The following is a 27084-nucleotide window of genomic DNA, read 5'->3' as shown; positions in this document are numbered from 1 at the left end:
ATGAAGTCAAGACAGACACAAGGAGCCAAGACAGCAGAGTCCGTGTTTCTGTGTTTCAGAGGGCCGCGGGGGCCGCGGGGAGGGTGGGCAGCTTCATGTTGTGCCATAGGAAGTCCAGGAAGGTGGCTGCCTGCAGCGTCCGGCTGAGCCGCTGGAAGTGCCGCTCTGGGGGAGGATCGCAGGCTGTCAGGGGTGGCCGAGTGTGGCAGACGGCCCTGCCTGCCCCCCGGCCGGCCCACTCACCAGTGTAGGGCAGCAGGCCCTCCAGCGAGGCCCGTACACCATCGTAGGCCAGCAGCTCGTCCGGGGCCTCATGCCGCAGCAGCACGCCCAGCACTGCCTGGGCCTCGTGGCAGTGCCGCGAGTTGGTGTTCCACGTGACGCAGAAGCGCAGCAAGGCCTCTGTGGACAACGGGCACAGTCACACCTGCCCCCATGCCCCCAGCCTCACGAGGCCCCATCCGGCCCCCCTGCCCGCCCCAGACCTTTCTGGTCACGCCGCAGTTGGAGCACCGTGGTCTCTAGCTTCTCGCAGGACTCGGGGTCCCTTCGGATGGCTGCGGGGGGAGGGGAGGTTGAGCCCTAGGAAAGGGGCAGCACAGACCCCAAGAGACCCCCCCACCCTGTGCAGCCCGAGGCAGCACCAACCCTGGATGACGGTCAGCACGGTGTGGGGCCGGTCCAGGGAGATGGCCAGGCCCAGCGCCCGCAGGTAGCGCTTCTCGTGGAGCAGGTTGTCGAGCTCTTGCTGCCTGGAGGGCAAGGAGGGGACAGGGCACAGGGCCCCTGGGGAACCTGGCCAGACCTGACCCCCGCCGGGGGCGAGCAGGGTGGCTGCTCCAGAGAGGAGGGACCAGCGTGCTGACTCCAAGCTGGGGGTGGGGAGACCCTACTTACTTGACCACCTGCTCTTCTCTCTTGGCCTGCTCCTCCGCCTGCTCCGCCTCGGTCACGTCCTAGGGTCAGACCGGGGTCACACTGGGCTCAGACTGGCCCCCACACTGCCCTGCCCACTGCGATGCCCTCCCTGGCCCACACACCTTCCAGAGGACGACGCGGGAGTCACTGGCACCAGTGAGGGCGCGGTCATCTAGCCGGCTGCAGTGCAGCCCCCAGACCTTGTCCTCGTGAGCATCCAGTGTCCGCACACACTCGTTGTTCTTAATGGTCCAGAGCTTCAAGAGCCCGTCAGAGCCGCTGGGGTGGGGGTAGGAAGGGGTTCAGCCTGGGCCCACCCAGCACACCCCGGCCCTGCCCACCCCCCACTCACCTGGACAGCAGCTGCGTGCCGCGGCTTACGAAGGCCACCTTCAGCACAGAAGCGTCATGCCCCTCGAAAGTCTGTGGGCGGGGTGGAGGGGGGGGTGAGGCGGGGGGTGGGGGACGGGTCTGGGGTGGAGGGGGTGCCAGGCCTGGGCCAGGGGTGGCTCACCTTGAGGCAGCTGAAGTCCTGCAGGGCCCAGAGCTTGATGGTGCCGTCGGCCGAGGCTGTGGCCAGTACCTGGTCCATGGGCGAGAACTGGACGCACCAGAGGCCGCGCCGGTGGCCCGAGAAGGTGCCCAGCAACTGGCACTGTGGCAGGGCCCAGAGTTTGGCCGTGCGGTCCTGTGAGCCCGTAGCCAGCAGCTTGTCGTTGGGGGCGACAGCCACACTGTTGATGTCCTGGTAGCGAGAGCAGGCAGCCGCTCAGACCCCTGACCTGGTGAGGGCCTGGCCACAACCCCACCCGGGTGCTGCGTGCGGTCACCTTGTCGTGGCAGCGCTGTGTGGCCTGGGCCTGCAGGAGGACAGGGCCACCCTTGGGGCCTGTGCCCTTGGACAGCAGGGCTTCAGGGAGGGGCCAGAGCTTCACAGTGCAGTCCTGGCTGCCCGTCACCAGGAACGTCTCCTTCAGCCTGCAGCCGGATTTAGGGGAGGGGAGACACCTGCTCAGCCCTGCAGCAGAGCCCCATGGCTCAGGCCTGCCAGACCTCAGGCCAGAACGGGAAGCCTGCCCCACGACTGGAACTGCTACGTGGCCCCCACCCCGGCACCCCTGGTGACTCAGTCCAACAGTGGGACCCCTCCCCCGGGCATCGCTCAGTGTCCTTTTACCCACCAACCTCAAGGCTACTTCTAAGGAACCGCAGCCCCTTGGGGTGCCCTGCCCCAGCCTCTGTTCCACACCCCTGGGCTGGAGACTCAGAGAGCAAGGCGAGAGCCGCCTCTGCCTCTGCGACACCCCTGGCCCTGACCGCTACCTGGAGCAGCAGATTGTGCCCACGCTGTGTGTGTGCCCAGAGCCCTGAGCCACACAAGCCACCTCGCCAGCCTTGTTCATCCTCCAGACGCGGATGCTCTGATCCTGGGGATGCGAATGGTGAGGGGGCGGCTGGGCAGGGCTTCCCCAACCAGTCCCTGCCCCCCAGCTTCTGTGGTGTCTCACCTTGGCACAGCTAGCAAAGAGCCGCCCCTTCCGGAACACATCTAGGGCCAGGACAATGTCTGGAAGAAAATGGAGTGGCCGTGGCTAGAGGTCAACTGAGGCCGGGCCGGGCACTCCATCCAGGTAAGGGCCTAGGGCCTGGTTTGTGCCCTCACCTGTGTGGCTGTGGAGAATCTGGCAGGCTGAGGTCTGTAGATCAAACACCTTCAGGCAGGGGCTGTTAGAGGCCACGACAACGTGGGAGTCTTCGGGCCCAAGGAACCGGACATCCAGCACCTCCTCGCTGTACCCGGCGAACTGTGGGGCAGGAGGGACACGTGGCAGGCTGGGTGAGTGATGGCGGGGGAGGGGGCGGGGGTTTGGCGCTGGGGCCAGGGCCTAGCAGGGGCAGCGCCCGCGCACCTGTTTCTGCAGCCGCAGGGAGCGAGCATCGTAGAGCAGAAGATTGTGGTCCGCAGTGACGCTGAGGAGCAGGCTGGCGGCGCGGGCCAGGGCGCAGTGGGTCAGCTCTCGCCCCGGGCCCGGCAGCCGCTGCTGTGCATGGACACACCGCCCAGAGGCCGCCTCCCACACGCGCAGCACACCTGTGCAGGCACAAGGCCACTGGGACATAGGGTCCACGGGCCCCCGCCCCCTCCTGCCCGTGCCCGGCCCACACACCTTGGTCGCCGGCCGTCAGGAAGTGCAGGCCCGTGGACTTCACACCCAGCTCCGGTGCCGGCTCCTCCGGCAGCAGCACCGCGGCCTCCAGGCTCTGAGGACAAGCAGGTCAGAGATGGAGCCCCCAGCCCCGTCGCCCCTCCCCTCCCACCGCCCTCACTGGCCCTGGCACCCCCACCTCAAACACCGGCACGGTCCTTGTGGCCTGGAGGCTCCGCAGATCCCAGACGACGCAGATCTTGTCCCGGCCCGAGCTGGGGGGGACACCCGCCTCAGTGCCCGGGCTGCGGCTATGGCCCTCCCTTCCCTGCCAAGGCGGGGGCGCTGGGCTCTGACCTGAGCATGGTGTGGCCGTCGGCGCTGAAGGTCAGAGACGTGATGGCACTGTAGTGGGCAGTCAGCACGGCCAGGCACGACCGCTCCTGCAGTGACCACACGCGGACGCTGGTGTCTGTGGCCGAGGAGAAGAGCAGCAGGCGAGTAGGGTCTGGGTGGAAGGCCACCAGGCTGCGGGCAGGCGGGGCAGGGCTGTGAGCTGCACTGCCCTGGCTGTGACGCCCCCCACCCCCGCCCCCCACCGCGCCGACTCACTGCACTACGCCCGGCGAGCCCCGAAAGTGGTGTGTCCCATAGGACTGCACGACGTCCCAGACGCGCACGGCCCCGTCACAGCCGCCTGTGGGGGTGGACCTGAGGTGGGGGCGCTGTGGGCCCAAAGATCCCCACCTGGCTCGCCACCCCCAACCCAGCCAGGGTCCTACCTGTGGCTAGCAGTGTGGAGGTGGGGTCGAAGGCCATGGTGGCCACAGGGGCTGTGTGTATCGCCTTCCACAGGCGGGTGACGCTGCCCTCCCGCCAGGCCCACTGAGCCAGCAGCAGGGCCCGGCTGGCTGTCACCAGCACCTAGGGGAGGACGCAGTTCAGCTGGGGCACGGCTGTGCGTGCCATCCTCACCCACTCAGTCTGGGTGGGAGGTACCGGAGCCCACCTTCTGTCCTGATCCCACATACCTTGTCATCGGGGCTGAGGTCAAAGGCAGTGATATCCTCCTGGTCCTCCTAGGGGTGAGAGTGGGTGCGCAGGGCACCATGAGAACAGGCTGCCATCCACACCGGCCCCTCGCCCCGATCCTCCCTGCCCTCACCTGCTCCAGGCTCCGCAGCACGGCCCCTGAGGCCACGTCCAAGATGTTGACTCTGGTGCCACAGACACAGAAGAGGTGCTGTCCAGTCTGGTCCAGCTGGGGACAAAGGAGTCTCAGCCAAGGGAACACCCTGCAGCCCCATGCTGCCGCATCACCCTGCTGACCCCCCACCCCACCCTGGGGCAAGTACCTGCACCTTCCCGCCCTTGTAGAAAGGCTCGATTTTGCGCTCGACAGCATAGCTGGAGGGAAGACAGGGCGAGAGAGTGAACCATCACCCCGTGGTCCCCGGTGCCTAGCCCTGTGCTAGGTGCTCTCCCGGAGGTCAACCCAATAGGGCCCTGCCCTTGAGGAACTTCTGGGAGGGCTGGGATTCTGGTGTGAGTGTGTGTGCACACGCACGCGTGGTGGGGTGATGAGCTCGTCTGTTCCCTCTTTACCCCTCTCAACCACATTGGGAGGTGGGCGTTAGTACCTCCTTGTTACAGAAGATTTGGGACCCTGAGCGGGTCAGTGATCCACACGGGCCCAGGGAAGCAAAGGCAGTCCAAATCTTCCCAGAGACTCCGGGTGCCTAGCAAGCCAGGCCTTGGACGCCCTCTGCTGGCCATGGGAGGCCAGGCCTGGGTACCAGTCCAGAGCAACATCCTCTTCAACATCCTTATCCTTGAGGTCCAACACCAGCCTGCCCTTCCCCAACCCCAGTCTGCCCCTCCCCAACCCCAGTTCCTTCCTCCACCCCACTCTCCAGGAAGATTATCCTCACCCCTCCCTCTCGGCTACTTCCTTGCTTGTCCAGGCCACGGCACTCTCCTCTCTGGGGAGCTGCTACAGCCTCTTCACTACTCTCTCAAAGCTTGCTCCCAGAGAGGCGTTTTAGAACACAACTTGTTTGTGCTGTCCCCTGCCTTGGAACCCTCTCCTCTCCTTACATGTTGCCAAAAACCTGCCGTGAGGGGTCTCTGCTGATCCTTTGTGTTCACACAGGCTGTTCCCTATTCCCAGCCTGGCCCTCTCTGAATTTCCAAGGTGCCTGGCTAATTCCACTAAAGGAAGCCTGACGGCCAAGAGGAAGCTGGAGGCCCCCTGAGCCCGCTCGACCACCCAACAGAGGCAGTCTTGGCATCAGGGCTTCCCCTTGCTAGTGCTTGTCACACCCACTGATGGGAATGATCTGCTTGATAGGTTTACCCCATCAGACTCTGCTCCTACGTCTTAGACTGAGTCTGTCTGGACCCTGGAATGAGCACTTAGATATTCAACATAAATTTGGGGATTGCATAAGCCCGGGATTCAGGGACTCCTGGACACGGAGGTCTAGCTCATCTCCTGACCTCTCTTCCCAGTCCTTGAAGAAGAGAGACAGCGTGTGAAAGCTCCCCAGGCCGCCTGGCCCAAAGGTGACTCTTCTGCCACCGTCTGGGCGGTGGGGACTCCCACCGTCCAAGACCAGCCTCGACTCTTCCTCTCGCTTCGGGATCTCTTGTCCCCGCCCCCGACCGACCTGCTTCAACTTTAGGTCGAGGAAGTTAGCTGCACCCGGCTGGGCTCCAGGGCCTGCCCTCCGAAAGCTGAGCGCTGTCAGTGCCTGCGCTGCCACCTGATGCCGCAGCCGCGACGCCGCCGCCCGCCTGTTAGGACCCAGCCCCGTTGGTACCTCATCCCTCCCCAAACCGATGCGTGTGGGACCCACGCCGGCGCCTTCGCTACTCCGACTGCGAACCCGGCTCCCTCCCTCGGCGGCGCGCCCAGCCCCAGCGGCGGATTCGCCCCCAGCCCCAGCGCCCCAGCTTACTTGGACTTGAAGCGGCCCACTCCGGCCGCCGCCTCAGCCACGTCGCCGGTGCCACCGCGTGAGGGAGACCCGGGAGCCATTCCGCACCTTGGGCTCGCAGAGATGGCGTCACCGCCCACTGCTACTGTGACGTCATCGGCCCCGCGACGTCGGCGACATCTTTGCTGCAGGCAGAGGCGTGGCGTCAGGAAGCGGAAGATGGCAGAGGCGTTTCCGGCCTGGAGGGTGGGGCGTAGAGAAACGTGGGAGCGGCTGGGGCGGGAGGCGTAAACTGGCAGGGTGCTGGAGTCGCCAGCCGCCTGTCTTTTAAATGGAAATTTGAAAAGGTTTTCGTAGGAGCTAGTTATTGAAGTAATCCCAAGACTCCTGCCCCCTTGGCGTTCTGGGGTTTGGGTTAAGCGCGGTGGGTTAGCAGAGCCCTGAACCGGGCTCCGCCTTAGCGTATGGTATGAGAAATACCGCAGGTACACTACTTCAGTTTAGTCGCTCTGTCGTGTCCGGCTCTGCGACCCCATGGACAGCTTCACCAACTCCCGGAGTTTGCTCAGAGTCATGTGCATCGAGTCGGTGATGCCATCCAACCATCTCATCCTCTGTCCCCTTCTCCTCCTGGTAGTAAATCGGGCGATTTCGGAGTCGTTCGAATATTGATTGAGCACGTTCTCTGTTCTAGGCACTTAGGAGACACCAGAGAAGATACCGTGCTAGTGAGGTGAAGGCTGGGCAGAGGAAGGGCCCTTGTTAAGTGGTTAGTGACCTGGAAAGAATGTAGCAGGGTGAGGATGGAGTGGAGTGCAGGGGGCGCAGCTTTAAACTGGGCGATGAAGGAGGCTTCCTTGTAAAGGTGAACCGCGAGCAAAGCCCGAGGTTGGTGAAGCAGGGAGCCCTCTGATTATCTGGGGGTACAGTGCTTCAGACTGAGGAACAGGCAGTGCAGAAGCCTGGCATTTAGAAACAAGCCGGTGTGGCTGCAGGGAGTGAGTAGGAAGGAGAATATAAGGAAGAAACAAGATAAGGAGGGATCCTCGGGAATCACTGTGAGCAGTTGGCTTGTACTTTGACTTCAGGGGTTTGAGCTGTTTGTGCTACTGGCTGCAAAGCCAGGAAACAGATTGGAAGAAGCTAACTGGGAAGGAGGACTGGGAAAGGATGGTCAGGGAAAACCTCTGCAGAAGAGACAATCGAGTGAGAAAAAATCAGGCAGAGAGCCGAGGGGAAAAGTCAGTGTGAGGAACTGGTGGGAAAGAACTTGGAGAGGTCCATGGGAAAAGCTAAGGTGCCTATTTCCCCTGCTGCTGCTGCTAAGTCGCTTCAGTCGTGTCCGACTCTGTGCGACCCCACAGATGGCAGCCCACCAGGCTCCCCCATCCCTGGGATTCTCCAGGCAAGAACACTGGAGTGGGTTGCCATTTCCTTCTCCAATGCATGAAAGTGAAAAGTGAAAGGGAAGTCGCTCAGTCGTGTCCGACTTCGCGACCCCATGGACTGCAGCCTACCAGGCTCCTCCATTCATGGGATTTTCCAGGCAAGAGTACTGGAGTGGGTTGCCGTTGCCTTCTCCGTATTTCCCCTGAGAGGAGTAGTTCCTGGAGGAGGCGAGGTGAGGTCAGCAAGCACAGCGGTAGTGAGGCGGCCAGGCCTGGGCTCTGCATTTATTTACCGTCTATTTACAAGGTAGCTTGGCCCTGGGGCCCCCACACCTCAACCCCAACGCTGCCTTCTGGGATGGCCTCAGCCTCTTGCGGGGCACCCATAAGCAGGGGGTCATCTTCCTCCAGGAAGTCCGCCAGCTGCCGGCGGATGATGCCGGTGGTCCGGTGCATTTTGCGCATGTGCCGCAGCAGGCAGAGCACCAAGGTCCGGCTGCGTCGCTGGCGCTGGCACCAGGCCTCTCGCAGCTCCCGGTAGCAGTTGTGGTTTGCCCGCTCGGCTGGGCCCAGGGTGGCCCCGCAGCCCAGGGAGCAGCGATGATGGGCACCGTGCTGGCAGTTCTGCCTGTGCTCGGCCAGGGCCCCACGAGGCACCCGCGACATGCAGCCTTCATTGGGGCAGACCGTCAGCTCGAAGGGGCATGAGTCCTGGTGTCCCTTGCGGTGGGCCAGGGGGCACGTCACCTGGCAGCCAGCCTCGGCGTTCCTGCACTGGGGGTGGAGGAGAGCATCGTGTGAGCCAGACCAGGTATGGGACAGCGCCAGCCACCCCCAAGAATCCCCCATCCATGAGGTTTCACTGACCAGGAAACACTGAACTGGCAGCCGCCCAGGCTCTTAGGCTACCAATGATGTGGTGGAGAGAGGGAAACTGTAGCCAATGCTTGAAGGTAGGAAAAGTCTAGATCTCAGAGGAGTGGGGACAGGAGGTTTAGAGAACAGGGAGTTACATCGTTGGCTTGGTCTAGTGGGTTGTATGTACGCCAGGCTTTTTTTCTTCTTTTTTTCTTGGAATTGAACCCAGGATATAGCAGTGAATGATCACACCATCGTGGTTATCTGAGTCATGAAGATCTTTTTTGTATAGTTTTTTTGTATTCTTGCCACCTCTTCTTAATATCGTCTGCTTCTGTTAGGTCCATACCATTTCTGTCCTTTATTGAGCCCATCTTTGCATGAAATGTTCCCTTGGTATCTCTAATTTTCTTGAAGAGATCGCTAGTCTTTCCCATTCTATTGTTTTCCTCTATTTCTTTGCCTTGATCACTGAAGGCTTTCTTATCTCTCCTTGCTATTCTTTGGAACTCTGCATACAAATGTGTATATCTTTCCTTTTCTCCTTTGCCTTTAGCTTCTTTTCTTTTCTCAGCTATTTGTAAGATAGCCACGATGGTGTGATCACTCCCCTAGAGCCAGACATCCTGGAATGCAAAGTCAAGTGGGGCCTTAGGAAGCATCACTGTGAACAAAGCTAGTGGAGGTGATGGAATTCCAGTTGAGGTATTTCAAATCCTAAAAGATGATGCTGTTAAAGTGCTGCACTCAATATGTCAGCAAATTTGGAAAACTCAGCAGTGGCCACAGGACCAGAAAAGGCAATGCCAAAGAATGCTCAAACTACCGCAAAATTGCACTCATCTCACACGTTAGTAAAGTAATGCTCAAAATTCTGAAAGCCAGGCTTTAACAGTACATGAACTGTGAACCTCCAGATGTTCAAGCTGGATTTAGAAAAGGAAGAGGAACCAGAGATCAAATTGCCAGCATCCATTGGATCATCGAAAAAGCAAGAGTTCCAGAAAAACATCTGCTTTATTGAGTATGCCAAAGCCTTTGACTGTGTGGATCACAACAAACTGTGGAAAATTCTTCAAGAGATGGGAATACCAGACCACCTGACCTGCCTCCTGAGAAATCTGTATGCACATCAAGAAGCAACAGTTAGAACTGGACATGAAACAACAGACTTTTCCAAATTGGGAAAGGAGTGCATCAAGGCTGTATATTGTCACTCTGCTTACTTAACTGCTATGCAGAGTGTATCATGCAAAATACCAGGCTGGATAAAGCACAAGCTGGAATCAAGATTGTCAGGAGCAATATCAGTAACCTCAGATATGCAGATGACAGCACCCTTATGGGAGAAAGTGAAGAGCCTCTTATTGAAAGTGAAAGGAGAGAGTGAAAAAATTGGCTTAAAACTCAACATTCAGAAAACTAAGATGATGGCATTCAGTCCCATCACTTCATGGCAAATAGACGGGGAAACAATGGAAACAGTGAGAGCCTTTATTTTCCTGAGCTCCAAAATCACTGCAGATGGTGACTGCAGCCATGAAATTAAAAGACGCTTGCTTCTTGGAAGAAAAGCTATGACCAACCTAGACAGCAGAGACATTACTTTGCCAGCAAAGGTCCGTCTAGTCAATGCTATGGTTTTTCCAATGGTCATGTGTGGATGTGAGAGTTGGACTATAAAGAAAGCTGAGTGCCAAAGAATTGATGCTTTTGAACTGTGCTGTTGGAGAAGACTCTTGAGAGCCCCTTGGGCTGCAGGGAGATCCAGTCAATCATAAAGGAAATCAGTCCTGAATATTCATTGGAAGGACTGATAGCTGAAGTTGAAACTCCAATACTTTGGCCACCTGATGCAAAGAACTGACTCCTGAAAAGACCCTGATGCTGGGAAAGACTGAAGGTGGGAGAAGGGGACAACAGAGGATGAGATGGTTGGATAGCGTCACGGACTTAATGGACATGAGTTTGAGTAAACTCCAGGAGTTGGTGATGGACAGGGAGGCCTGGTGTGCTGCAGTCCATGGGGTCACAGGGTTGGACATGACTGAGTGACTGAACTGAACTGATGGCAGTGAAAGTGCCAAATCCTAACCACTAGACCAAAAAGGCACTCCCCAGCCAAGGTTGGTTGTTTGTTTTTGTAATCTCAATTTCTCTATCTATAAAACTATGAAGCTGGAGAGCAATGGCACCACAGCAGGCTCTCCATCCTTTATAATCCCCATTTTACAGCTGGGGCTCTTGGAGCCCAGAAAAGTTAGGTAACTTGCCCCAAACCACACATCAAGTATATTGTAGAGAAGTGACTCACATTCAGCCAGTTTTGATAACCCTAAGAGGAGCAGTGTATTGGTGGAATAGAAACCCTCAGTTCTGAGAATGGGGTTCTTTTCAACCCCTCTGCTGGCTTTGCCCCAACCCATGCACAGGGGAGGAGGGTAGGGTGATGGGAGGGGGTGTTCTGAATTACCCTGACTTCCAAGCGGCCAATGATCTTCTGGAGATTATTCACATGGACCATCTTTCTCTGTCTCACCTCTTTCCTGCAGCATGGACAGGTCTTTTGTCTAGGAGACATGAGTGGGGGTGATGATTGGTTGTGGAGGTGGCAGCAACATGCCTCCCCTGGTGGCCCTTCCTTCTCTATAGCTGGAAGAGGCATAAGAGGGCTTTATAGGGAGCACTCAGCTCTGAGGCCAGGGTGCAGATTCCATAGGGCCCCAGCTCCTATATTAGCGTCCCAGGAGTTTTGGCACCTGAACCTAATGGCCACCATGACCCAGTTCTTGGCTGACCTTCCTCTCTTCCTAGGAATGGCCCCGCAGCCCCGCCCTTGCCCCCGAGCCTCTTGGGTGCCCAGTAGCACCTGGCTAGCCACCGGAGGATGCATTTCTTGCAGAAGATGTGGCTGCACGGCAACCTCACCGGCCTCTTGAAAACTCCATGGCAGACAGAACACAGCAAGTTGCAATCGGGAGGGCTGGTGAAGAGGTTGAGATCATACCCGCCACTCTGCAAAGGCCAAGCCTACATCAGGGCCTGGCTGGGACCAGGATCTGACTCCCCACTCCGCATGCCCAGAAAGGGACTCCAGGAAGCTTTGGGTGGGAGGTGGGCCACATAAGAACCCCAAGTGGAGGGTTGGATCAGCACCCAGTGTGAGGGGGCCTAAGATCCCCCACTTCTACCAGACCCAGCTGTAGAAGCTGGCCGGGGCCCTTGAGTTAGACCTAGGCCAGAGGTCTCTGGAAGGTCTCCTTGTCCCATTTTGGGCCCTGTACCCCGTTGTGCAGATCATCTCAGTGAGGAGTGGGGTCCAGCCTGGGCAGGTCTCTGAAATTAGGCACAAATCTAAGAGCTCACCATGATCTGTGTCTGGACGGCAGCTCCACTGAAGCCAGGGCTCAGGAGTCACCATTTCATAGCAGGAGCAGGCCTGACATCACAGGAGCATTGTCTAGCTCGGGCCAATCACAGCCCTGGCCCAGGGTACCTACCACCTGGCTCTGCTCCCACCTTAAGAGCCTCAGGGGTAGGGCAGCTCATAGCCAGGACAGGTCTCTGGAACCCCTGACTTCAGGGTGGCTGACAGTTGACCTTCAAACAGCACTAAGGCTGGAACCAAGCTTCCAGGGGATACTTCCTCACAGCTGAGGCGCAGGGTTTGTTTCTCCTTCCTCATGTGTTGCCGCCCTGGTGGCAGGTCCCCAAGAGTTCCGGGAGCTTTAGACACTGACCCATCACCAGGCCTCTTGGGATCAGACCCACAGTTATTTCCAGGGTACAGACCAGGGATGAGGACCTGATTTCTGTGGTACCAAAGCAGTGGCCTAGGATGTGGAGAGCCTCCCAGAGCCTGTTCTGACCACCTGGGTATGCCTATGAGGAAAGGCATGGATGGGTAAACCAATTCCAACTTGGGAAACTACCATATTCTCATATAGGAGGCACAGAAGAGAACTGGTTTCCATGCCACTGGGTGTTTGCCCAGGCTTAAATCGCTCAGTCGTGTCCAACTCTTTGAGACCCCATCGACTGTAGCCCGCCAGGCTCCCCTGTCCATGGGATTCTCCAGTCAAGAATACTTGAGTGGGTAGACATTTCCTTCTCCAGGGGATCCTCCTGACTCAGGGATCAAAGCCGGGTCTCCTGCACTGCAGGTGGGTTCTTTACCATCTGAGCCATCAAGCAAGGCAGAGTGTAGAGTTCATCAAATCCTAGAAGATTTTGGAGGGTAGGACCTTAGGAGTCACCTGCCAACCTTCAAGACCGGGTTCTGTCCCTGTGTGGCATTCAAAGTAGAGCCGAGATGGCTGGAAGAGAGGTGACTCACAAAGTTATCTCCACTGCACACCTCGGGCCGAGCAGCCACAGATGCGATTTGCAGTCTGATAACGGGGGGACCAAGAACACACACACACATGGATAAATTAAATCAACAGCTTTATTGAAAGATGAAAGGAAAGCCCCCCTATCCGCCCCCCGACGGTCCTGGCGGCGTTGGCCTCAGGTTCTGAGGATCCAGCTGTCCTGCGGGTGGAAGACGAGGTTAGATACCAGAATCCGAAACACGCCAGAGGCCGCAACCGAGCCCGGAGGGGCGGCGGGTGTCGGGGCCTGGGTTTCACATCCCCACATGGAGAAGCGGGCAGTGAGCTAAGGCCTCCGGTGGCTCTGGGCGCCGAATCTCACCTGCGGCCGTGGTCAAAGCCGAAGGTGATTTTCAACCAACGCCGATCTCCCAAACCGCCCGCCCCAACACCTTCGCGAACAGCAGGAAGGCAGCGGAACCGCGGCAACAAACCTACCTGCAGACGGAAAAGAAAAAGTGGCGCCGGCGCGAGCCCTTATATGGGTCGCGCAAGTTCTGGGGCCGCAGACACGCATGTGCACACAGAGCTCGGTGGAGGCGGGGCCCCACGCAGCCAATCACAGGCTCTTTTATATACTCTTGGCGCAGCGCCATTGGGGCGGGGCAACTGAGATCTCGCGACCCTTGGCGCCTTATAAAGACGCCGTCGCGCGCTGTCTCTCTCTTCTTCTTCGTGAAAACACGTGAGTGGTTTGTCTGTGGCTGTCGCAGATGGGCCTGGGCCGCCATGGGACGGGGCCCGGGATGCTGCGCCCGCGCTCCGTTGTGGAGCCCGGCCTGGGCGCCCGAGGCGGCTGTACATGCCAGGACTGGGCTCACCGACTGTTTCTTTTTTTAGCAAATGGCGGATGACGCCGGTGCTGCGGGAGGGCCCGGAGGCCCCGGGGGCCCCGGAATGGGAGGCCGCGGTGGCTTCCGCGGAGGCTTCGGTAGTGGCGTCCGGGGACGGGGTCGCGGCCGGGGTCGCGGCCGGGGCAGAGGCCGCGGAGCTCGCGGAGGCAAGGCCGAGGACAAGGAGGTAGGTCTGAGCTGCGCGCGTGAGGCGGGCCCTTAGGCAGCACCGGGGAGGAGGCCCTGGTCACCTGCGCCTTTTTCTCGTAGTGGCTCCCCGTTACCAAGCTGGGCCGCCTGGTTAAGGACATGAAGATCAAGTCTCTGGAGGAGATCTACCTTTTCTCTCTGCCCATCAAGGTAAACACGGGTCCTCATCTTGGATGGGGCCGTGGTCTGCAGTCGAGGGGGATCTCTTGTTGGCCAAACGTTTAGAGGTTCTAGACTTCACTTTCCCTGGTGGCCCAGACGGTAAAGAAAATATCTTGAGTACAGGAGACCCGGGTTTGATCCCTTTGTTGGGAAGATCCCCTGGAGAAGGAAATGACTACTCATTATTTCTTGGAAAACTCCATGAGAAGGGAAGCCTGGCGGTCTACAGTCCATGAGGTCCTAAAAACTCCAACACAAGCAACTAACACTTAGAACTCCCCTTCAGGTGTTCTTTTTTTTTTTTTTTTTGTAATGGAGTTTATTTGTTGCAGGAGTCTGAGATTATTGACTTTTTCCTGGGAGCATCCCTCAAGGATGAGGTTTTGAAGATTATGCCTGTGCAAAAGCAGACCCGTGCTGGCCAGCGGACCAGGTTCAAGGTATCCCAATCATCATACCTTCCTGGGCAGTTTCTGTCAAGGGTTTCGTGAGACTCTCTCAGCTCTGCATGGTTGCACTTGTTGTCACACGTGTGACTTTCGTCAAGGGGAGAGAGAGGAAGGATCTCCTCGGGATCTCAGATTGGCCTCCTGGTGGCCAGTCTTGCCTTGAGGGGCGCAACAGACCCTGTGTGGTGGGTGGTTAGTGATGCTGTGGCAGCCCCCGGCCCCCCACCCATGTCAGTCTCTCTGCAGGCGTTTGTTGCTATTGGGGATTACAACGGACATGTCGGTCTGGGTGTCAAGTGCTCCAAGGAAGTAGCCACTGCCATCCGTGGGGCCATCATCCTGGCCAAGCTGTCCATCGTCCCCGTGCGAAGAGGCTACTGGGGGAACAAGATCGGCAAGCCCCACACGGTTCCTTGCAAGGTAGGCTGGATGCTCATGCACAGCAGGGCTTGCGGTGGTGTAGACTGCTGCCTGTCTCGTCCCCTGATGTCTCTACCCCTCCCCAGGTGACTGGCCGCTGCGGCTCTGTGCTGGTGCGCCTCATCCCTGCCCCCAGAGGCACCGGCATCGTCTCCGCCCCTGTGCCCAAGAAGCTGCTGATGATGGCCGGCATCGACGACTGCTACACTTCTGCCAGGGGCTGCACTGCCACCCTGGGCAACTTCGGTAGGTGGCCCGCAAGCCAACTCCAGCTTCTCTCAGCTCCGCTTAACCACGTTCTGTATGTGGTTGGCGTATTTTGGAGAGAGAGAGAAAGGCCCTCCTAATGCACGACAGACTGGCCCACAGTGGCCTGTTTGTTCCTAGGAGTGCAACAGCCTCTATCTCCATCTGGGGGTTCATCTCGAGTAAATTCACCAACCTTCTCCGGTTTTCCCTTTTTCAGCCAAGGCCACTTTTGATGCCATTTCCAAGACCTACAGTTACCTCACCCCTGACCTCTGGAAAGAGACGGTGTTCACCAAGTCTCCATATCAGGTAGCGCCCGCCCCTACCCTGTTGAAGAGCAGAGGAGTACTCTGTCTAGCTGCACAACTAAAAGTGTCTTGTTTTTCTAGGAATTCACTGACCATCTTGTGAAGACCCACACCAGAGTCTCCGTGCAGAGGACGCAGGCCCCAGCTGTAGCCACCACATAATTTTATAAAGGGAATAAAGTGAATGAAACCAGTTTATAGTTATGTCTTGTCAAATTTTTTTGGCTGTGCTATGGGGCTTGTGGGATCCTTCCCAACCAGGGCTTGAACCCAAGCCCAATGCAGTGAAAGCCACTGGACTTAGGCTCAGTGGTGGCTGAATTTGGACGGGAAGTAGGACCAGTGAGATGAAAAGTGTCTGGGAGCTGAAGGTAACAGCACAGGCACAGGCTCTATTACTCTTTATTTTAGCAACAGTGACAGACAAAGGTGACACAGCTGCCTCAGGCAGCAGCAGCCTCTTTGGTGGCTTTTCTCTCTGCCAGCATCCTCTGCTTCTGCTTTGCCAGGCACTTCCTGGCAGAATAATGGGCTCCCAAGTCGTGGTCTGGGAAAGAGATAGGGAGGGGAGTTATGGGTCACTCCTGTCACGAGGGGAACTTGCCTTTTCTCTTTGCAGGGAGGCAGGTCACTGAGCTGACAAGACAGGTAGGGTGACTCTTTACCCTCCAGAGACTGGCCTAATTAGTAAAGTGTTTAGCACAGCCAATGTGGAGACTGGAAGTAGGGTTGGGTGAGAGAGGCAGGACGGCCTGGGGGCCGCTGAGGGGGAGGGCTCACTCACAGCGGTCCTGGTAGGCCTTGACCACCTGGGTGAACTGCTGCAGCTCCTTGGCACAGTTCTGCCTGTGGCTCTCACCTTCCCTCTGCTGACAGGCCTTCAGCCTTTCCTGGATAATGTTGACGATTTCTTGATCAACTTTGCTGAAAGGAAAACAAGGAAGATGGTCTAGAAGGACTCCTTTCCCTGTTCGGAGAGAGAGTGAAATGAAGGCAGCGCTTGGGAGCCCTGTGGTCTGGCCTCTCCACCCATAGCTTCCCAAGGGCATGATGGCCCCCAGCAGGGTACATTCATTGTGCCGGGCTCTCACTAAACAAGCCCAAGGGGGGAGACTTACTAATCTCTTTTCCACTGCATTTCTGCTTCAAACATGCACAAGACGTCCTTCTCGTGGCACTCTGTGATGTCCGGCACGCGGCGGAACTCACGGTGGTAGTAGTAATATTTGTTCTTGGCATGCTGCCGCTCAATAAACTCTGCAAAGAGAAAAGCCCAGACCCAAAAAGGTTACTGGTTTGGACAGGTCACAGTCTGAAGGGGCTCTTAGCTTTGTATTCTCGTAAGCCGTGGAAGTGGCAGGTTTCCCAAATGTTCCCAGTTTTACAAAGACGCAACTGGACTCCCAAAGAGGTGTGGGAGGGCTGGCAGCCAGTCCTGGAAAGGACTGGGCTACAAGTGGACGTCTGCAGTTTATGGAGAGGTCTATAAGGCAGGCACCATCCTTATCTCACCCTGTCCCCACAACAACCCTGTATACAGCAGGGCCTTTTCATTTTCAGAGAAGACATCCAGGCTCTGAGATGGCAGGATTCAGAGTCTGTGCTCTGTAAGCCCCCACCTGCTAGTCCCTCCTGCTGGCCCACCTCCCCAGAGCACGGGGACTCCACTGTGGAGGCAAAGAGGCCCCGACAGGGAGCCATCAGCAGGACTCTAGTCCCAGTTCTGCCACCACTGACCTTCGGTCTCAACTTCCCCATGCGTAAATGAACAAGCTGGACCTAGTGAGAGAGATCTCACCTATCTAGACAGAGAAAACACTTCCTGAAAAACTGCTACTCCTGTTTATTCCAAACCTTGGCGCGGGCAGGCATCTAGTTCCTCCACCAAAAAGGAGCCACCAGAGCATGCTATGCACCCCAAATGTTTCGGTGTTGAAGGAACGGATTAACTGCACGGACGCATCACCTGGCGCCAGTGATTAAGGGCACAGTGCTCTGGGTGCTGCACCCCACGGAGCTGGGTGACCAAACAATGCCTTTAAAAAACATTCACCTGGTTTGGACCAGAGATGGCGGCATTTGGGTAGCTCACGGAAGGCAAGTTACAGTACACCTCGGTGGGAGGGCCATTTTGTAGGCCTGCGAAGGGGCACCAGAACACCTCTGCACCGCAACAGCCCTCCGGGACCGCCTGCAAAATGCGGTGCATTTTGCGGGATGTGCAAAATGCGGGATGCCCAGCGCGCTGGGAGAGTGGGGTCTAACAAGCCTCTCGGAACGCAGATGACTTCGGTCCGCAAACAGCCCCTAATACGTGAGAAGCCTGAGCCCAGGGGTGCGTGGACCGCTCCCCAGGGGGCAGGGGCCGTACGGGGCGGGGGTAGACGGGGGCCGTCCTGGGAGGCGAGGAGGCCTGGGGTGCGGCGGGGTCCGCGCTGAGTGACCGGGGCGGGGGCGGGGGGCCCGGCGGGGCTAGTACCTCTCACGAGGGTCACCGGCCGGTCCACGAGGAGGTCAAAGGCTTTCGTAAGGTAGGTGATAGGGTTGGGCAGCGAGGTCTGAGGCGAGGGCGCCGGCGTGCGGCGCGGGGGCTCCGGGTACACGTCCTTGTCCCAGCTGTCCGGCATGGCTGCGGCGCGCGGCGGGCTCAGCCCTCAGACGCGCTGCCCGGCCTCCACACAGGTCCTGCGGCCTAGCTCGCCCGCACAGAGGACACCCGAGCGCGGCCGCGCTTGCGCAGGACGGCCGGCGCCCGCGGGGCACCATGGGACTTGTAGTTTGTCCGGACTGCCCAAGTGTGGCCTCGGGACGATTACGGGTTCTCCGGAGACGCTTCGCGGCCGGCGCGAGCGCCCCCGCGTGGGATCGCGGCGCTATCGCATACGCGAGGAGTGCCTGCCGTGCGCTGGGCGTTGCTGTCAGCGGTGAAGGAAACAGAGGATCCCTAGTTTAATTCTGGGAGCAGAGAGACACTTTAATAAGTCTAAGTTAAAAAAAAAAAAAGTAGTCTAAGTAAGGATTAAGGAAACCACTCATTTCAGATGCACGTGCCAAGTGCAGCAGGGAGCAGGATGGTGAACACACCAGGATGGCGAACTCAGTTCCAGAAGAGTGAAGTCAACAAACAAAGCAAACTACCAAACATCCTACTCTACCAGGAAGCCTTCCTGGGTTGTCCGTTCCCTACAGCCCTCTCTGGGCCCCACTGTCTCTGCCAGGGCCTCTCATGGACTGGCTGATGCTGGTGAGCTTGCAGGACGCCTGGGGGAACGGGATGCTGCCTGAGGCAGCGCAGGGTGTAGGCTTTGCCCCATCTACCCCCACCTCCACCCCCACTAGTGGCTCCTCCCCTGGATACAGGGCACTCTCTTCTGGTTCTGAGAGTTCCATCCTGGCCCTGAGCACACTGTTGTCCCCTTGAGGCCAGCTTCACTGACCAGGGCCTTGCTGGCTACCCTCTGTGATCTCCATACCTGGTACAGCCACTGGCTAGCACCAGGGAGGATGGGTGCTGGTCACTTCCTGCCCACAGGCTGAGGTAAGCCATTAACTCTATGGACACACAGAATCCAGAATCCCAGCATCCTCAGATCTTCAAATCATGAACTCATAGTACTATCAGAGTCAGCAAATCATAACACTGGACTACAATGTCAGACTGAACCAGGGGACCCAACGGCGGTGGGCCAGAGGCATCACCATGACAGGAATGAGAGAAAGCAGAGTTCACTACTTCATTAAGGGAAAGAGCCCAGATGATGGCTTTCTGCTGCCACCCTGCCACAGTCAGACTTGGAGATCATGCAGCAGAAAGAAAAAGGCAAACTAGAAGGGGGAACCCAAGAAGCTTCATGGCTCTGTGTCCAAGCCTCTGACCCTTGACCTGTGTGTCTGCAGCCCCTAGCACGTGCTCCCTGGCGCAGCACAAGGGTGTGTGCCCTTGGCCCTGAATCTGCAGCATGTCCCTTCTCTGCTTTCTTCCTTCAGAGAGTCCCTCTCCCCGGATCACTTCTGGGCTGAGGGGGTTACTGCTGCCCAGTGATTTTTTTAAATCCCAGCCCAAAGGATTAAAAGTAGCATTGTCATTTAAAAACAATGACAAAAATGAAGAGTTGTAATATTTCATTAGCACAGAATTTTAGCACCCAGGGATGCAAAGTCTACAAACCATGCAGAGATCTCTCAGGCCTATAAAAAATCTGATTCTGGGACTTCCCTGGTGGACCAGTGGCTAAGACTCTGTACTCCCAATGCAGGGGGCCGGGTTCGATCCCTGCTTGGGTAACTAGTTTCCCCATGCTGCAACTAAAGATTCTGCATGCCACAATGAAGACTGACAATCCTACACACAGCCACTAAGAGCCAGTGCAGTCAAACGAATCAACAAATATGAAAAAATCTCTTGCTCTAAAGTTAAAAGGCTTTATAGCCATAGACTTTTTGAATAAAAAAAAAATAGGAGATTTCAATCTCCTTTTCATTCAAAACTTAGCTTCAAAATGTAAGTTCAAAAAAGTATCTAAGAGTTCTCGGCTCACAGCTACTAGAGTCCAGCAGCCTTGACATTGAATCACACTCTGGTGATCTCTGGGCACTCATCCAGCCCTCGCCGTCTCCCCCCAGTTTGCCCAGCTCAGGCTCACAGCCCTCAGGACAGGCCAGGAATCCACTCAGCTTCAAGGCCAACAAACTGGACGAAGACTGTCTTAACGGCAGCTGCCAGAGGAAAGCCCCTCAACCTGGGCTCCTCAGCCCTCTACCAGGCCAACTTGCTCCTGTCCTGGAGGGTCCCGTGAGGCAGAAGACAAGGTGTGTGGCCGTCACAGGACCCTTGGGGAAGGAGTGCCAGCCCTGGCTCCAGGTGTCCCCCCGGCTGCCCCAGCTGCCCCCCTTCACCCGGCCCCGGGCCAGGCCCGCTCTTGGCACCAGAGCCCACACCCGCCACGGGAAATGACAGAGCTCCCCTGCCAGGGGCTAAATCTGGGCTCTGGCCACTGTGCATCCTGGCCCTGCCACTCGACCTCCAGCGCCTGCTGGGAAGGCCCCTTCCCTTCCTGAAGCCGCCATGGTCAGTGGGCTGTGGGGTGGGGCGGGGCGTGGATAGAGGCCTCCTGGGGAGGGGCAGGTGGGCTCGTGGGGTCTCTCCCAGCAGAGAAGGTCCTTGGGCCTGTGGAGGGGTCAGTGAGTAGGGGGACAGTGGGAGGCCTGGGCTCAGGCCTCCGGGACGGGCAAGGTGGGGGGACGGATGACAGTGGCCCCCTGCCTCTGTGCCCTGGCCGCAGCGAGGATCTGCTGGGCCCGGCAGGGCAGGACCACTGAGGCGGGGAGCCTTTGGGGGCCAGGGGCCGAAGCTGGCTTTTTCCCCAAGACACTGCCCTCGGCGAAGCCTCCCTCCTTTCTCGTGGACGATGCAGGCCTGGAGGACCACCGGGTGCAGCCTGGGGTCTGCGGCTCACTTCTGGTCTGGACTGTGGGACCGTCTAGCTGCCCCTTCTGGGGAGACCCCAGCTCTGACCTACCTCCCCTCCTGCCCCTAGTCCCACCGGAAGTTCTCTGCCCCCCGGCATGGACACCTGGGCTTCCTGCCACACAAGAGGAGCCGCCGGCACCGGGGCAAGGTGAAGACGTGGCCTCGTGACGACCCCAGCCAGCCTGTGCACCTCACGGCCTTCCTGGGCTACAAGGCGGGCATGACGCACACTCTGCGGGAGGTGCACCGGCCTGGCCTCAGTGAGTGCTGCCAGGGGCCCTGCCAGGGGCGGGGGCCGGGCAGAGCACCCCGGACCTCCGGGAGATCTGGAGGCCCTTCTGATCCCAGGAGCCACAGCTGGGCTCACGGAGGGGGAACAGCCCCAGAAAGGGTCAGATGCTGACCGCTGGCCACGCCCCCAGAACCCATCTGTCATCGCCCCTGGTTCACAGATGAGGCAATGGAGAAGTTATGAGCTGGGATTCAGGGCAGGCGCGGCAGTATACCTTTGGTCTTGAGATTATCGTAGATTCACGTGTGGTTTTAAGAAGAATGCCACGTACCCTGAAGGTTTCCCCAATGGAACCATCTCCTGTAACCATGGTACTATGTCAGAGAGTGACGTGCAGGATTCTCCTGAGTAAGATGTGTGTTTATGTAGTTCTGTGTGGTTCTGTCACATGTAAATGCACGTACCCACCACCCTGAGACACTTCATTCCCACCAGAGTCCGTCCTGGTGACGTTTTTTCAGCCACAGCTGCTAGCCCCAACCTCCTGGTGACCCTCATCTGCTCTTCATCTCTTCTGTTGTATATATATATTTTGCCTCAGCACAAGGCTGGTAGGATCTTAGTTCCCTATGCATGCTTAGTTGCTTCAGTCGTGTCCAACTCTTTATGGACTGTAGCCCGCCAGGCTCCCCCATCCATGGGATTCTCCAGGCAAGAATACTGGGGTTGCCATGCCCTCCTCCAGGGGATCTTCCTGTCCCAAGGAAACGCGTCTCTTACATCTCCTCCATTAGCAGACAGCTTCTTGACCACTAGCGCTACCTGGGAAGCCCCCCTGACCAGGGATTAAACTGAAGAAAGTTCAGAGTCCTAACCCCTGGACCGCCAGGGAAGTCCTCTAATATATGGTTTAAATGTACACTTCTTTGGATCAGCCTCAGTAACACCATCTATAAAACTGGGGGTCTGGACCAGTTATAAGTTTCTCCTAGAGCTGTCTGTACTCCACTGTAGGAGGCCAGCCCAACCCTCTGGGGGAAAGTGCCCATGCTGTGGCTCTCCTGGCCCTCTCCCAGGCAGCCTGGTGGGGAAACCGAGGCAGGAGCAGGTCAGGCCTTGCCTGAGATCCGAGTCAGAGCTAGTGTGGACACCTATGGTGGGGTCTTGCCCGGCAGTGACTCCACGCACAGGGCAGAGCACGGAGAAGGGCAGGGAGTGGGGAGGCTGAGGGCTTGGGGCCTGGGGCCCTGTGCACAGGGCCTCTGTCCGTAGCAGCCCTGGGGCTGCGGTGCTCTATGCTCTCGCAGGCGGGTGGGACTGTGGTCGGCTCCTCCACCCTTCTCCTCCCCATGGGACACGGAGGCCCCCCCTCCATGTCTTCTCCGTCTCTGGGTTTCACCCAGAAATTTCCAAGCGGGAGGAGGTGGAGGCAGTGACGATTGTGGAGACGCCGCCCCTGGTGGTGGTGGGTGTGGTGGGCTACGTGGCCACCCCACGAGGCTTGCGGAGCTTCAAGACCATCTTCGCAGAGCATCTCAGTGACGAGTGTCGCCGCCGCTTCTACAAGGACTGGTGAGGATCATTCCTGCAGAGTGGGTGGGTGCGGGGAGGGGTGTCACAGTGAGCAGAAGGCAGGGAAGGGTGTGTGTGTGTGGTGCCTTCACTCCAGGAGAAGACAAGGACTAGAGGCTGGAGAGGAAGCTGTTAGCAGACAAAAAGAAAGCAAACATTCTCCACCTCGAGGTGATGCATGTCAGAGCTGGTTCTGAGCTTCCTAGCAGCCAGGGTGAAAAGGGAAACGACAACTGACAAGCTCATCAGAAAGAAAGGCATCTTTAGGTCTCAAATCTTCCCTGGCATTAAGTCTTGAAAGGGAAGGCCCCCTCCCTGCCTGAGGACCCTCACAGACCCTCCTTCCATATGGAGGTAGAGGCACCGTAGTCTCCACGGGAGGTGAGGGTCCTGGGCCCCAGTGTCAGAGCAGGCTGTGTGACCACAGGCAAGCTGATGGACCTCACCCCACCCTCTGCCATACACACACACACACACACACACACACACACACCACAGACACCATCACACGGGAACAGGACAGGTCCCCGCGTCGTGGGGCCGTCATGAGGATGAGATGAGCAGCGCGTGTCAAGTGCTCAGCACAGAGAGAGGCTGGCAAACGCCACCTGGCCTATGTTTGCTGTTGCAGCTGTGATCAGCTTGCTCCTCGCCCAGGGGCTCTGATCTCTGTGAACCTCAGTTCCTTTGTCTGTAGGATGGGGATACTGATGTCCATCTTCCAGTGTCCTGTGGAGGGTTAGGAATGACGGGGCTTGGGGCCTGGCCAGTCCCGGCTGTTCACTTTAGAAGTGGGCTCAGCAGCTGTGGCCAGGTGGGCATGTGGCCGCAGGCCGGCTGGCACGTCCCATCCCGGGGCTCCTGCATGGCTGCTTACTCTCAGCTCCAGGAGGCAGGGAGGGTACCCACTTTACGGAGGAGGAAACTGAGGCCTCGAGGGTGGGACCTCTGTGCTTAAAGAGGGCGACGGAAACTAGCCCAGGGACCCCAGGGGCCCAGCAGTGCCTCCCCTGGAAAGGGGAAGAGGGCGGACATTTAGCCTGTGCTTGGTGGGCTGTGGGCAGTGGAGGCCACCACCCTCGCCCCACTGAGCACCTTGTGCGCATGGCTCAGGCACAAGAGCAAGAAAAAAGCTTTCACCAAGGCCTGTAAGAGGTGGCGCGATGCCGATGGCAAGAAGCAGCTGCAGAAGGACTTTGCCGCCATGAAGAAGTACTGCAAGGTCATCCGGGTCATTGTCCACACCCAGGTCAGCCCCCACCCTCTGGTCCACACTGGCTAGTCAGTCCAGCCCCCAGGCCTCCCCTCCCCCAACTGGGCTTCCGGGAGCCCTGACAAATGTCAGCCTAAAAATACCATGAGCCCTGGGCACAGGCCCAGGGTGCTGGCTGACCGGTCGCGCAGGCCGCTGGCAGCCTGGGGCTGGTGTGATGGGCGTCTGTGCGCTCTGCAGGCTGCGGGACACCGGTCACACCAGCGTCAACCAAGGCCCCGGAGGCCCCGGGTCTCCTGCCCTGCGGCAGTGTGGGGGGCTGGGGCCTCCCTCTGGGCACATGTGCGTGAACCCCATCTATAAGTAGGGTCCAGGTAACCAACAGCTTCCGCCTTATTCTGGAACATTCACGGAAGCCTTCCATGCCCGTGGCGGTGGCCCTCCCCACCTGCCTCAGTTGCTCTCACACTTGCAGTTCCCGGTTATGTGTGTCATTGGTTAACCTGTCTCCGTGCATGGACGTGAACTTCACGGGCTGTAACTTCCTCTCACTGCTGCGCCTCCAGCAGGTCGTCCATTAGTGCTGGTTGAGCCCTATGCTGTGACCTAACCCAACCCTGCTTCCGCCGGGGAGGTCCCACAGCCTGTGCCTCACGGGGCACAGAGAGGTTTAAAAGCACGTGTCTGACCACATCACCCCCCACACTTGGAATAAATCCCCAGCTAATCCCCGTGAGACCTGCCTGCTCACCTCTCCCCATCCTGAACCCTCCTCCTTGTTCACCACGATCCAGACACACTGGCCCTGTTTCTGTCCCCCTTCCCCCAAACCAGGATCTTCCCTGCCACAGGGCCTTTGCATATGCGGTTCCCTCTGCCCTAGAAGCTCTCTGATCTTCACCTAGTGGATCCTTCTTGTTTCTGATGTCACCTCCTCAGACAGGGCCTCCTTGACCACCCTCACATGCGATGACTGTCTCCTCCACCCTCTATTCCATCACAACACATAAGCCTCTCCAAGAGTTTTCTTGGCTTCTGTTCCCCAGTTGGTTGGTGGCTCTGTGGGGGCCAGGACCCTGTCTGCCTCATGGCAAGCTGTGTCCCCAGTCCCTCACACAGAATGGGGCATGCAGCCACACCAGAGCACAGGGTCATCTGCTGAATGAACGCGTGCATAGAGGCCTGCCAGGGGACACCAGCTGGCCGTGCCATATCTACAGGTGGGGGGGTCGGTGTGACTTTCTGGGAACCAACCGGCCATGTTGCATCTGCCAGATGAAGCTGCTGCCCTTCCGGCAGAAGAAGGCCCACATCATGGAGGTCCAACTGAACGGCGGCACGGTGGCTGAGAAGGTGGCCTGGGCACAGGCCCGGCTGGAGAAGCAGGTGCCCGTCCACAGCGTGTTCAGCCAGAACGAGGTCATCGACGTTATTGCTGTCACCAAGGGCAGGGGCGTCAAAGGTAGGGCCGCGTTGGGGTTGTGGCTCCAGGAAGGCTGCCTGGAGGGGGTGGAGACCAAACTGGCCTCTTAGCCACCAGCCCCTCCCGCCTGCAGGCGTCACAAGCCGCTGGCATACAAAGAAGCTGCCGCGGAAGACCCATAAGGGGCTGCGCAAGGTGGCCTGCATTGGTGCCTGGCACCCTGCGCGCGTGGGCTGCTCCATTGCCCGGGCTGGGCAGAAGGGCTACCATCACCGCACGGAGCTCAACAAGAAGGTGTGTACGCAGGTCTGGTGGGGGGATGTCCATGACCACACCCCGGGGACCCAGACACCTGCCTGGCTCCTGAGGCTCTGAAATGCCTCCTCCAGCGCCTGGGTCTCAGCCCGTGTTCTCATGGGCGTGGACATCTTGCTGACCCCAGAAGCCACCTGCTGTCCCCCACATGCCCTGTCCTCCTGGCAGATCTACCGTATTGGCCGGGGGCTGCACACGGAGGACGGGAAGGTGGTTAAGAACAATGCCTCCACCAGCTACGACGTGACCGACAAATCCATCACGCCGCTGGTGAGAGTGGGCGGCCGAATTGGCTGAGGGGTCTGGTGTGTGTGTCTGGGGCAGGCTTCGGGGGCACCACTCTCCCCAAGAACTCAGGCACCAGCAAGCCGCCGCCAGGTTGGACCAAACCTCTGCCGTTTCCTGCATCCTCAGCGTCTCCGCTGCAGACAGCATGTCCTCCAGCTGCTGTCCCAGCATTCGGGGTGCAGCAGCTCCGACTCTGCCCTTGGAGCCAAGCTGCCTGGGCTCACACCCCAGCTGCGGGATGTGGCAGCTGTGGGGCTGGGAGCAGTGACATCACCGCCCGCCCCTAGCCTCAGTTTCCCCCTCTGTAAAATACAGAGTTTTAAATAAGACAGTCGCAGGACAGACTTAGGGTCTGGCTCAGAGACTGTCCTGAGGTGGTCTAGAGTGTCACCCCAGGCCAGTTCCCCTACTTTTCTCAGCCGCCCCTAAACCCAGAGCCTCTTTTCTGGACCTACGTTCCCTCAGGGCGGCTTCCCACACTACGGGGAAGTCAACAACGACTTCGTCATGCTGAAGGGGTGCATCGCGGGCACCAAGAAGCGGGTCATCACATTGAGGAAGGTCAGTGCCAGGTGGCGAGCGGGGAGTGGGAGCCCCATGGGCTGTGGAGTGGGTTGGGGGCAGGGGGCTGGCCTGCCCAGTGCTCCAGCCCGCTGCAGGAGGGCAGGGTGGGGAAAGCAAAAAGGGCGGGGTTCTAACAGAAGGTGGGTGAGTGAGACCCTCCTGTGTGGACTGGGGGTGACAGGAGGGGCTGAGTGGGGACCTCCCGCCTTGTTGTTTTCCCTCTCCCACGGGCCCCAGTCCCTCCTGGTGCACCACAGCCGCCAGGCCCTGGAGAACATCGAGCTCAAGTTCATTGACACCACCTCCAAGTTTGGCCATGGCCGCTTCCAGACAGCCCAAGAGAAGAGGGCCTTCATGGTGAGCCCATCCGCCTTGCTCTCTGGGGCTCAGACCCCACATCCCATCTGCCCCAGGGTGGGCATCTGGGGCGCGCATGCCCCTGCACTCATCCACAGAAGGGGCTTTCAGGGGTCTAGTCCTGGGCACGTGGTCTTGCCGGAAAGGAAGCAGGGGAGGGACCGGCGGGAGGGGGCGCGGGGCTGGCTCCGAGAACCCAGGCGGCTGGTGAGACCCTGTGACTTAACCCTCCTCCTGTCCCTCGCCCCCCAGGGTCCCCAGAAGAAGCATCTGGAGAAGGAAAAGCCGGAGACCTCGGGAGACTTATAGGCAGGATGGGACGGAGGGGGCCTGGAAGAAGCGCGGCGCAACCCGCACTGGTGCCCTAGTCTAATAAAAGCCAGAGGCAGTTCTTCC

At 58.5% G+C, this 27084-nt stretch overlaps 5 protein-coding genes, 1 long non-coding RNA gene and 3 other non-coding genes across 11 annotated transcripts; 4 read left to right on the top strand and 5 right to left on the bottom strand.

Annotated features, from left to right (window-relative positions):
* Positions 1-24: 24 nt before the first annotated feature.
* Positions 25-6217, bottom strand: TBL3 (transducin beta like 3). Its single transcript, XM_069570527.1, has 22 exons — positions 6026-6217; positions 4421-4472; positions 4231-4326; positions 4097-4144; positions 3848-3989; positions 3678-3762; positions 3423-3593; positions 3265-3340; positions 3087-3180; positions 2829-3010; positions 2582-2723; positions 2427-2485; positions 2242-2345; positions 1749-1896; positions 1433-1663; positions 1271-1341; positions 1041-1197; positions 898-956; positions 649-752; positions 486-557; positions 244-402; positions 25-165 (listed from the first exon to the last, which is right to left on the bottom strand). The coding sequence occupies exons 1-22, from the start codon at positions 6103-6105 to the stop codon at positions 56-58; spliced, it is 2442 nt and encodes an 813-aa protein (XP_069426628.1). The 5' UTR covers positions 6106-6217; the 3' UTR covers positions 25-55.
* Positions 6218-7692: 1475 nt separating this feature from the next.
* Positions 7693-11935, bottom strand: RNF151 (ring finger protein 151). The gene is made up of 4 exons (XM_069571462.1): positions 11894-11935; positions 11120-11265; positions 10724-10820; positions 7693-8166 (listed from the first exon to the last, which is right to left on the bottom strand). The coding sequence occupies exons 1-4, from the start codon at positions 11933-11935 to the stop codon at positions 7693-7695; spliced, it is 759 nt and encodes a 252-aa protein (XP_069427563.1).
* Positions 11936-12679: 744 nt separating this feature from the next.
* On the bottom strand, positions 12680-13987 carry LOC138429243 (uncharacterized). The gene is made up of 2 exons (XR_011252751.1): positions 13062-13987; positions 12680-12783 (listed from the first exon to the last, which is right to left on the bottom strand). It is a non-coding gene; the product is annotated as an uncharacterized lncRNA (long non-coding RNA).
* Positions 12859-12985, bottom strand: LOC138429832 (small nucleolar RNA ACA64). Its single transcript, XR_011252920.1, has one exon. It is a non-coding gene; the product is annotated as a small nucleolar RNA ACA64 (small nucleolar RNA).
* On the top strand, positions 13131-15452 carry RPS2 (ribosomal protein S2). Its single transcript, XM_069570524.1, has 8 exons — positions 13131-13308; positions 13464-13643; positions 13727-13816; positions 14161-14268; positions 14524-14697; positions 14784-14943; positions 15164-15255; positions 15336-15452. The coding sequence occupies exons 2-8, from the start codon at positions 13467-13469 to the stop codon at positions 15414-15416; spliced, it is 882 nt and encodes a 293-aa protein (XP_069426625.1). The 5' UTR covers positions 13131-13308; positions 13464-13466; the 3' UTR covers positions 15417-15452.
* Positions 14321-14454, top strand: LOC138429820 (small nucleolar RNA SNORA64/SNORA10 family). The gene has a single exon (XR_011252908.1). It is a non-coding gene; the product is annotated as a small nucleolar RNA SNORA64/SNORA10 family (small nucleolar RNA).
* LOC138429821 (small nucleolar RNA SNORA64/SNORA10 family) lies at positions 14970-15097 on the top strand. Its single transcript, XR_011252909.1, has one exon. It is a non-coding gene; the product is annotated as a small nucleolar RNA SNORA64/SNORA10 family (small nucleolar RNA).
* Positions 15453-15640: 188 nt separating the features above from the next.
* Positions 15641-18209, bottom strand: NDUFB10 (NADH:ubiquinone oxidoreductase subunit B10). The gene is made up of 4 exons (XM_069570525.1): positions 17734-18209; positions 16373-16511; positions 16039-16178; positions 15641-15801 (listed from the first exon to the last, which is right to left on the bottom strand). Exons 1-4 carry the CDS (start codon positions 17879-17881, stop codon positions 15698-15700), a joined length of 531 nt encoding a protein of 176 aa, XP_069426626.1. The 5' UTR covers positions 17882-18209; the 3' UTR covers positions 15641-15697.
* A 1656-nt stretch (positions 18210-19865) lies between these two features.
* On the top strand, positions 19866-27079 carry RPL3L (ribosomal protein L3 like). Of its 3 annotated transcripts, none has more exons than XM_069570521.1 (10): positions 19866-20063; positions 20792-20984; positions 22360-22528; positions 23642-23777; positions 25017-25203; positions 25298-25458; positions 25648-25749; positions 26233-26328; positions 26569-26688; positions 26941-27079. In XM_069570521.1, exons 2-10 carry the CDS (start codon positions 20945-20947, stop codon positions 26995-26997), a joined length of 1068 nt encoding a protein of 355 aa, XP_069426622.1. In that variant the 5' UTR covers positions 19866-20063; positions 20792-20944; the 3' UTR covers positions 26998-27079. The 3 variants fall into 3 exon arrangements, 2 of the variants coding, with proteins under 2 accessions (XP_069426622.1, XP_069426621.1); XM_069570520.1 differs by lacking the exon at positions 19866-20063 and adding an exon at positions 20088-20322; XR_011252750.1 differs by lacking the exon at positions 19866-20063 and adding an exon at positions 20243-20322 and having other exon boundaries at positions 26187-26328.
* The last annotated feature ends 5 nt before the right edge of the window (positions 27080-27084 follow it).

Source organism: Ovis canadensis, chromosome 24 (genome assembly GCF_042477335.2).
Source record: "Ovis canadensis isolate MfBH-ARS-UI-01 breed Bighorn chromosome 24, ARS-UI_OviCan_v2, whole genome shotgun sequence".
NCBI classification, from domain to species: Eukaryota; Metazoa; Chordata; class Mammalia; order Artiodactyla; family Bovidae; genus Ovis; species Ovis canadensis.
Note: the sequence above shows the minus strand (reverse complement) of the source record. Positions and strands in the feature narration are given on the sequence as shown.

What these genes read in the sequence shown, in the direction of transcription:
- TBL3 (XM_069570527.1), bottom strand. Translation starts at nt 6,105, where the DNA reads ATGGCTCCCGGGTCTCCCTCACGCGGTGGCACCGGCGACGTGGCTGAG. An exon ending in GGACCGTGCCGGTGTTTGAG is followed by an intron (nt 3,181 to 3,264) that starts GTGGGGGTGCCA and finishes GCTTGTCCTCAG; the next exon opens with AGCCTGGAGGCCGCGGTGCT. An exon ending in CGTGCTGACCGTCATCCAGG is followed by an intron (nt 558 to 648) that starts GTTGGTGCTGCC and finishes CTCCCCCCGCAG; the next exon opens with CCATCCGAAGGGACCCCGAG.
- NDUFB10 (XM_069570525.1), bottom strand. Translation starts at nt 17,881, where the DNA reads ATGCCGGACAGCTGGGACAAGGACGTGTACCCGGAGCCCCCGCGCCGC. An exon ending in ATGCAGTGGAAAAGAGATTA is followed by an intron (nt 16,179 to 16,372) that starts GTAAGTCTCCCC and finishes TTTTCCTTTCAG; the next exon opens with CAAAGTTGATCAAGAAATCG. An exon ending in CAAGGCCTACCAGGACCGCT is followed by an intron (nt 15,802 to 16,038) that starts GTGAGTGAGCCC and finishes TCTCTTTCCCAG; the next exon opens with ACCACGACTTGGGAGCCCAT.
- RNF151 (XM_069571462.1), bottom strand. Translation starts at nt 11,935, where the DNA reads ATGAGGAAGGAGAAACAAACCCTGCGCCTCAGCTGTGAGGAA. An exon ending in TGCGCCTCAGCTGTGAGGAA is followed by an intron (nt 11,266 to 11,893) that starts GTATCCCCTGGA and finishes TGGCCTTTGCAG; the next exon opens with AGTGGCGGGTATGATCTCAA. An exon ending in TTGGCCGCTTGGAAGTCAGG is followed by an intron (nt 8,167 to 10,723) that starts GTAATTCAGAAC and finishes CTCCACCCCCAG; the next exon opens with TGCAGGAACGCCGAGGCTGG.
- RPL3L (XM_069570520.1), top strand. An exon ending in GGTGCACCGGCCTGGCCTCA is followed by an intron (nt 20,985 to 22,359) that starts GTGAGTGCTGCC and finishes GGTTTCACCCAG; the next exon opens with AAATTTCCAAGCGGGAGGAG. An exon ending in AAGAGAAGAGGGCCTTCATG is followed by an intron (nt 26,689 to 26,940) that starts GTGAGCCCATCC and finishes CTCGCCCCCCAG; the next exon opens with GGTCCCCAGAAGAAGCATCT.
- RPS2 (XM_069570524.1), top strand. Translation starts at nt 13,467, where the DNA reads ATGGCGGATGACGCCGGTGCTGCGGGAGGGCCCGGAGGCCCCGGGGGC. An exon ending in TTTTCTCTCTGCCCATCAAG is followed by an intron (nt 13,817 to 14,160) that starts GTAAACACGGGT and finishes TATTTGTTGCAG; the next exon opens with GAGTCTGAGATTATTGACTT. An exon ending in TCACCAAGTCTCCATATCAG is followed by an intron (nt 15,256 to 15,335) that starts GTAGCGCCCGCC and finishes TTGTTTTTCTAG; the next exon opens with GAATTCACTGACCATCTTGT.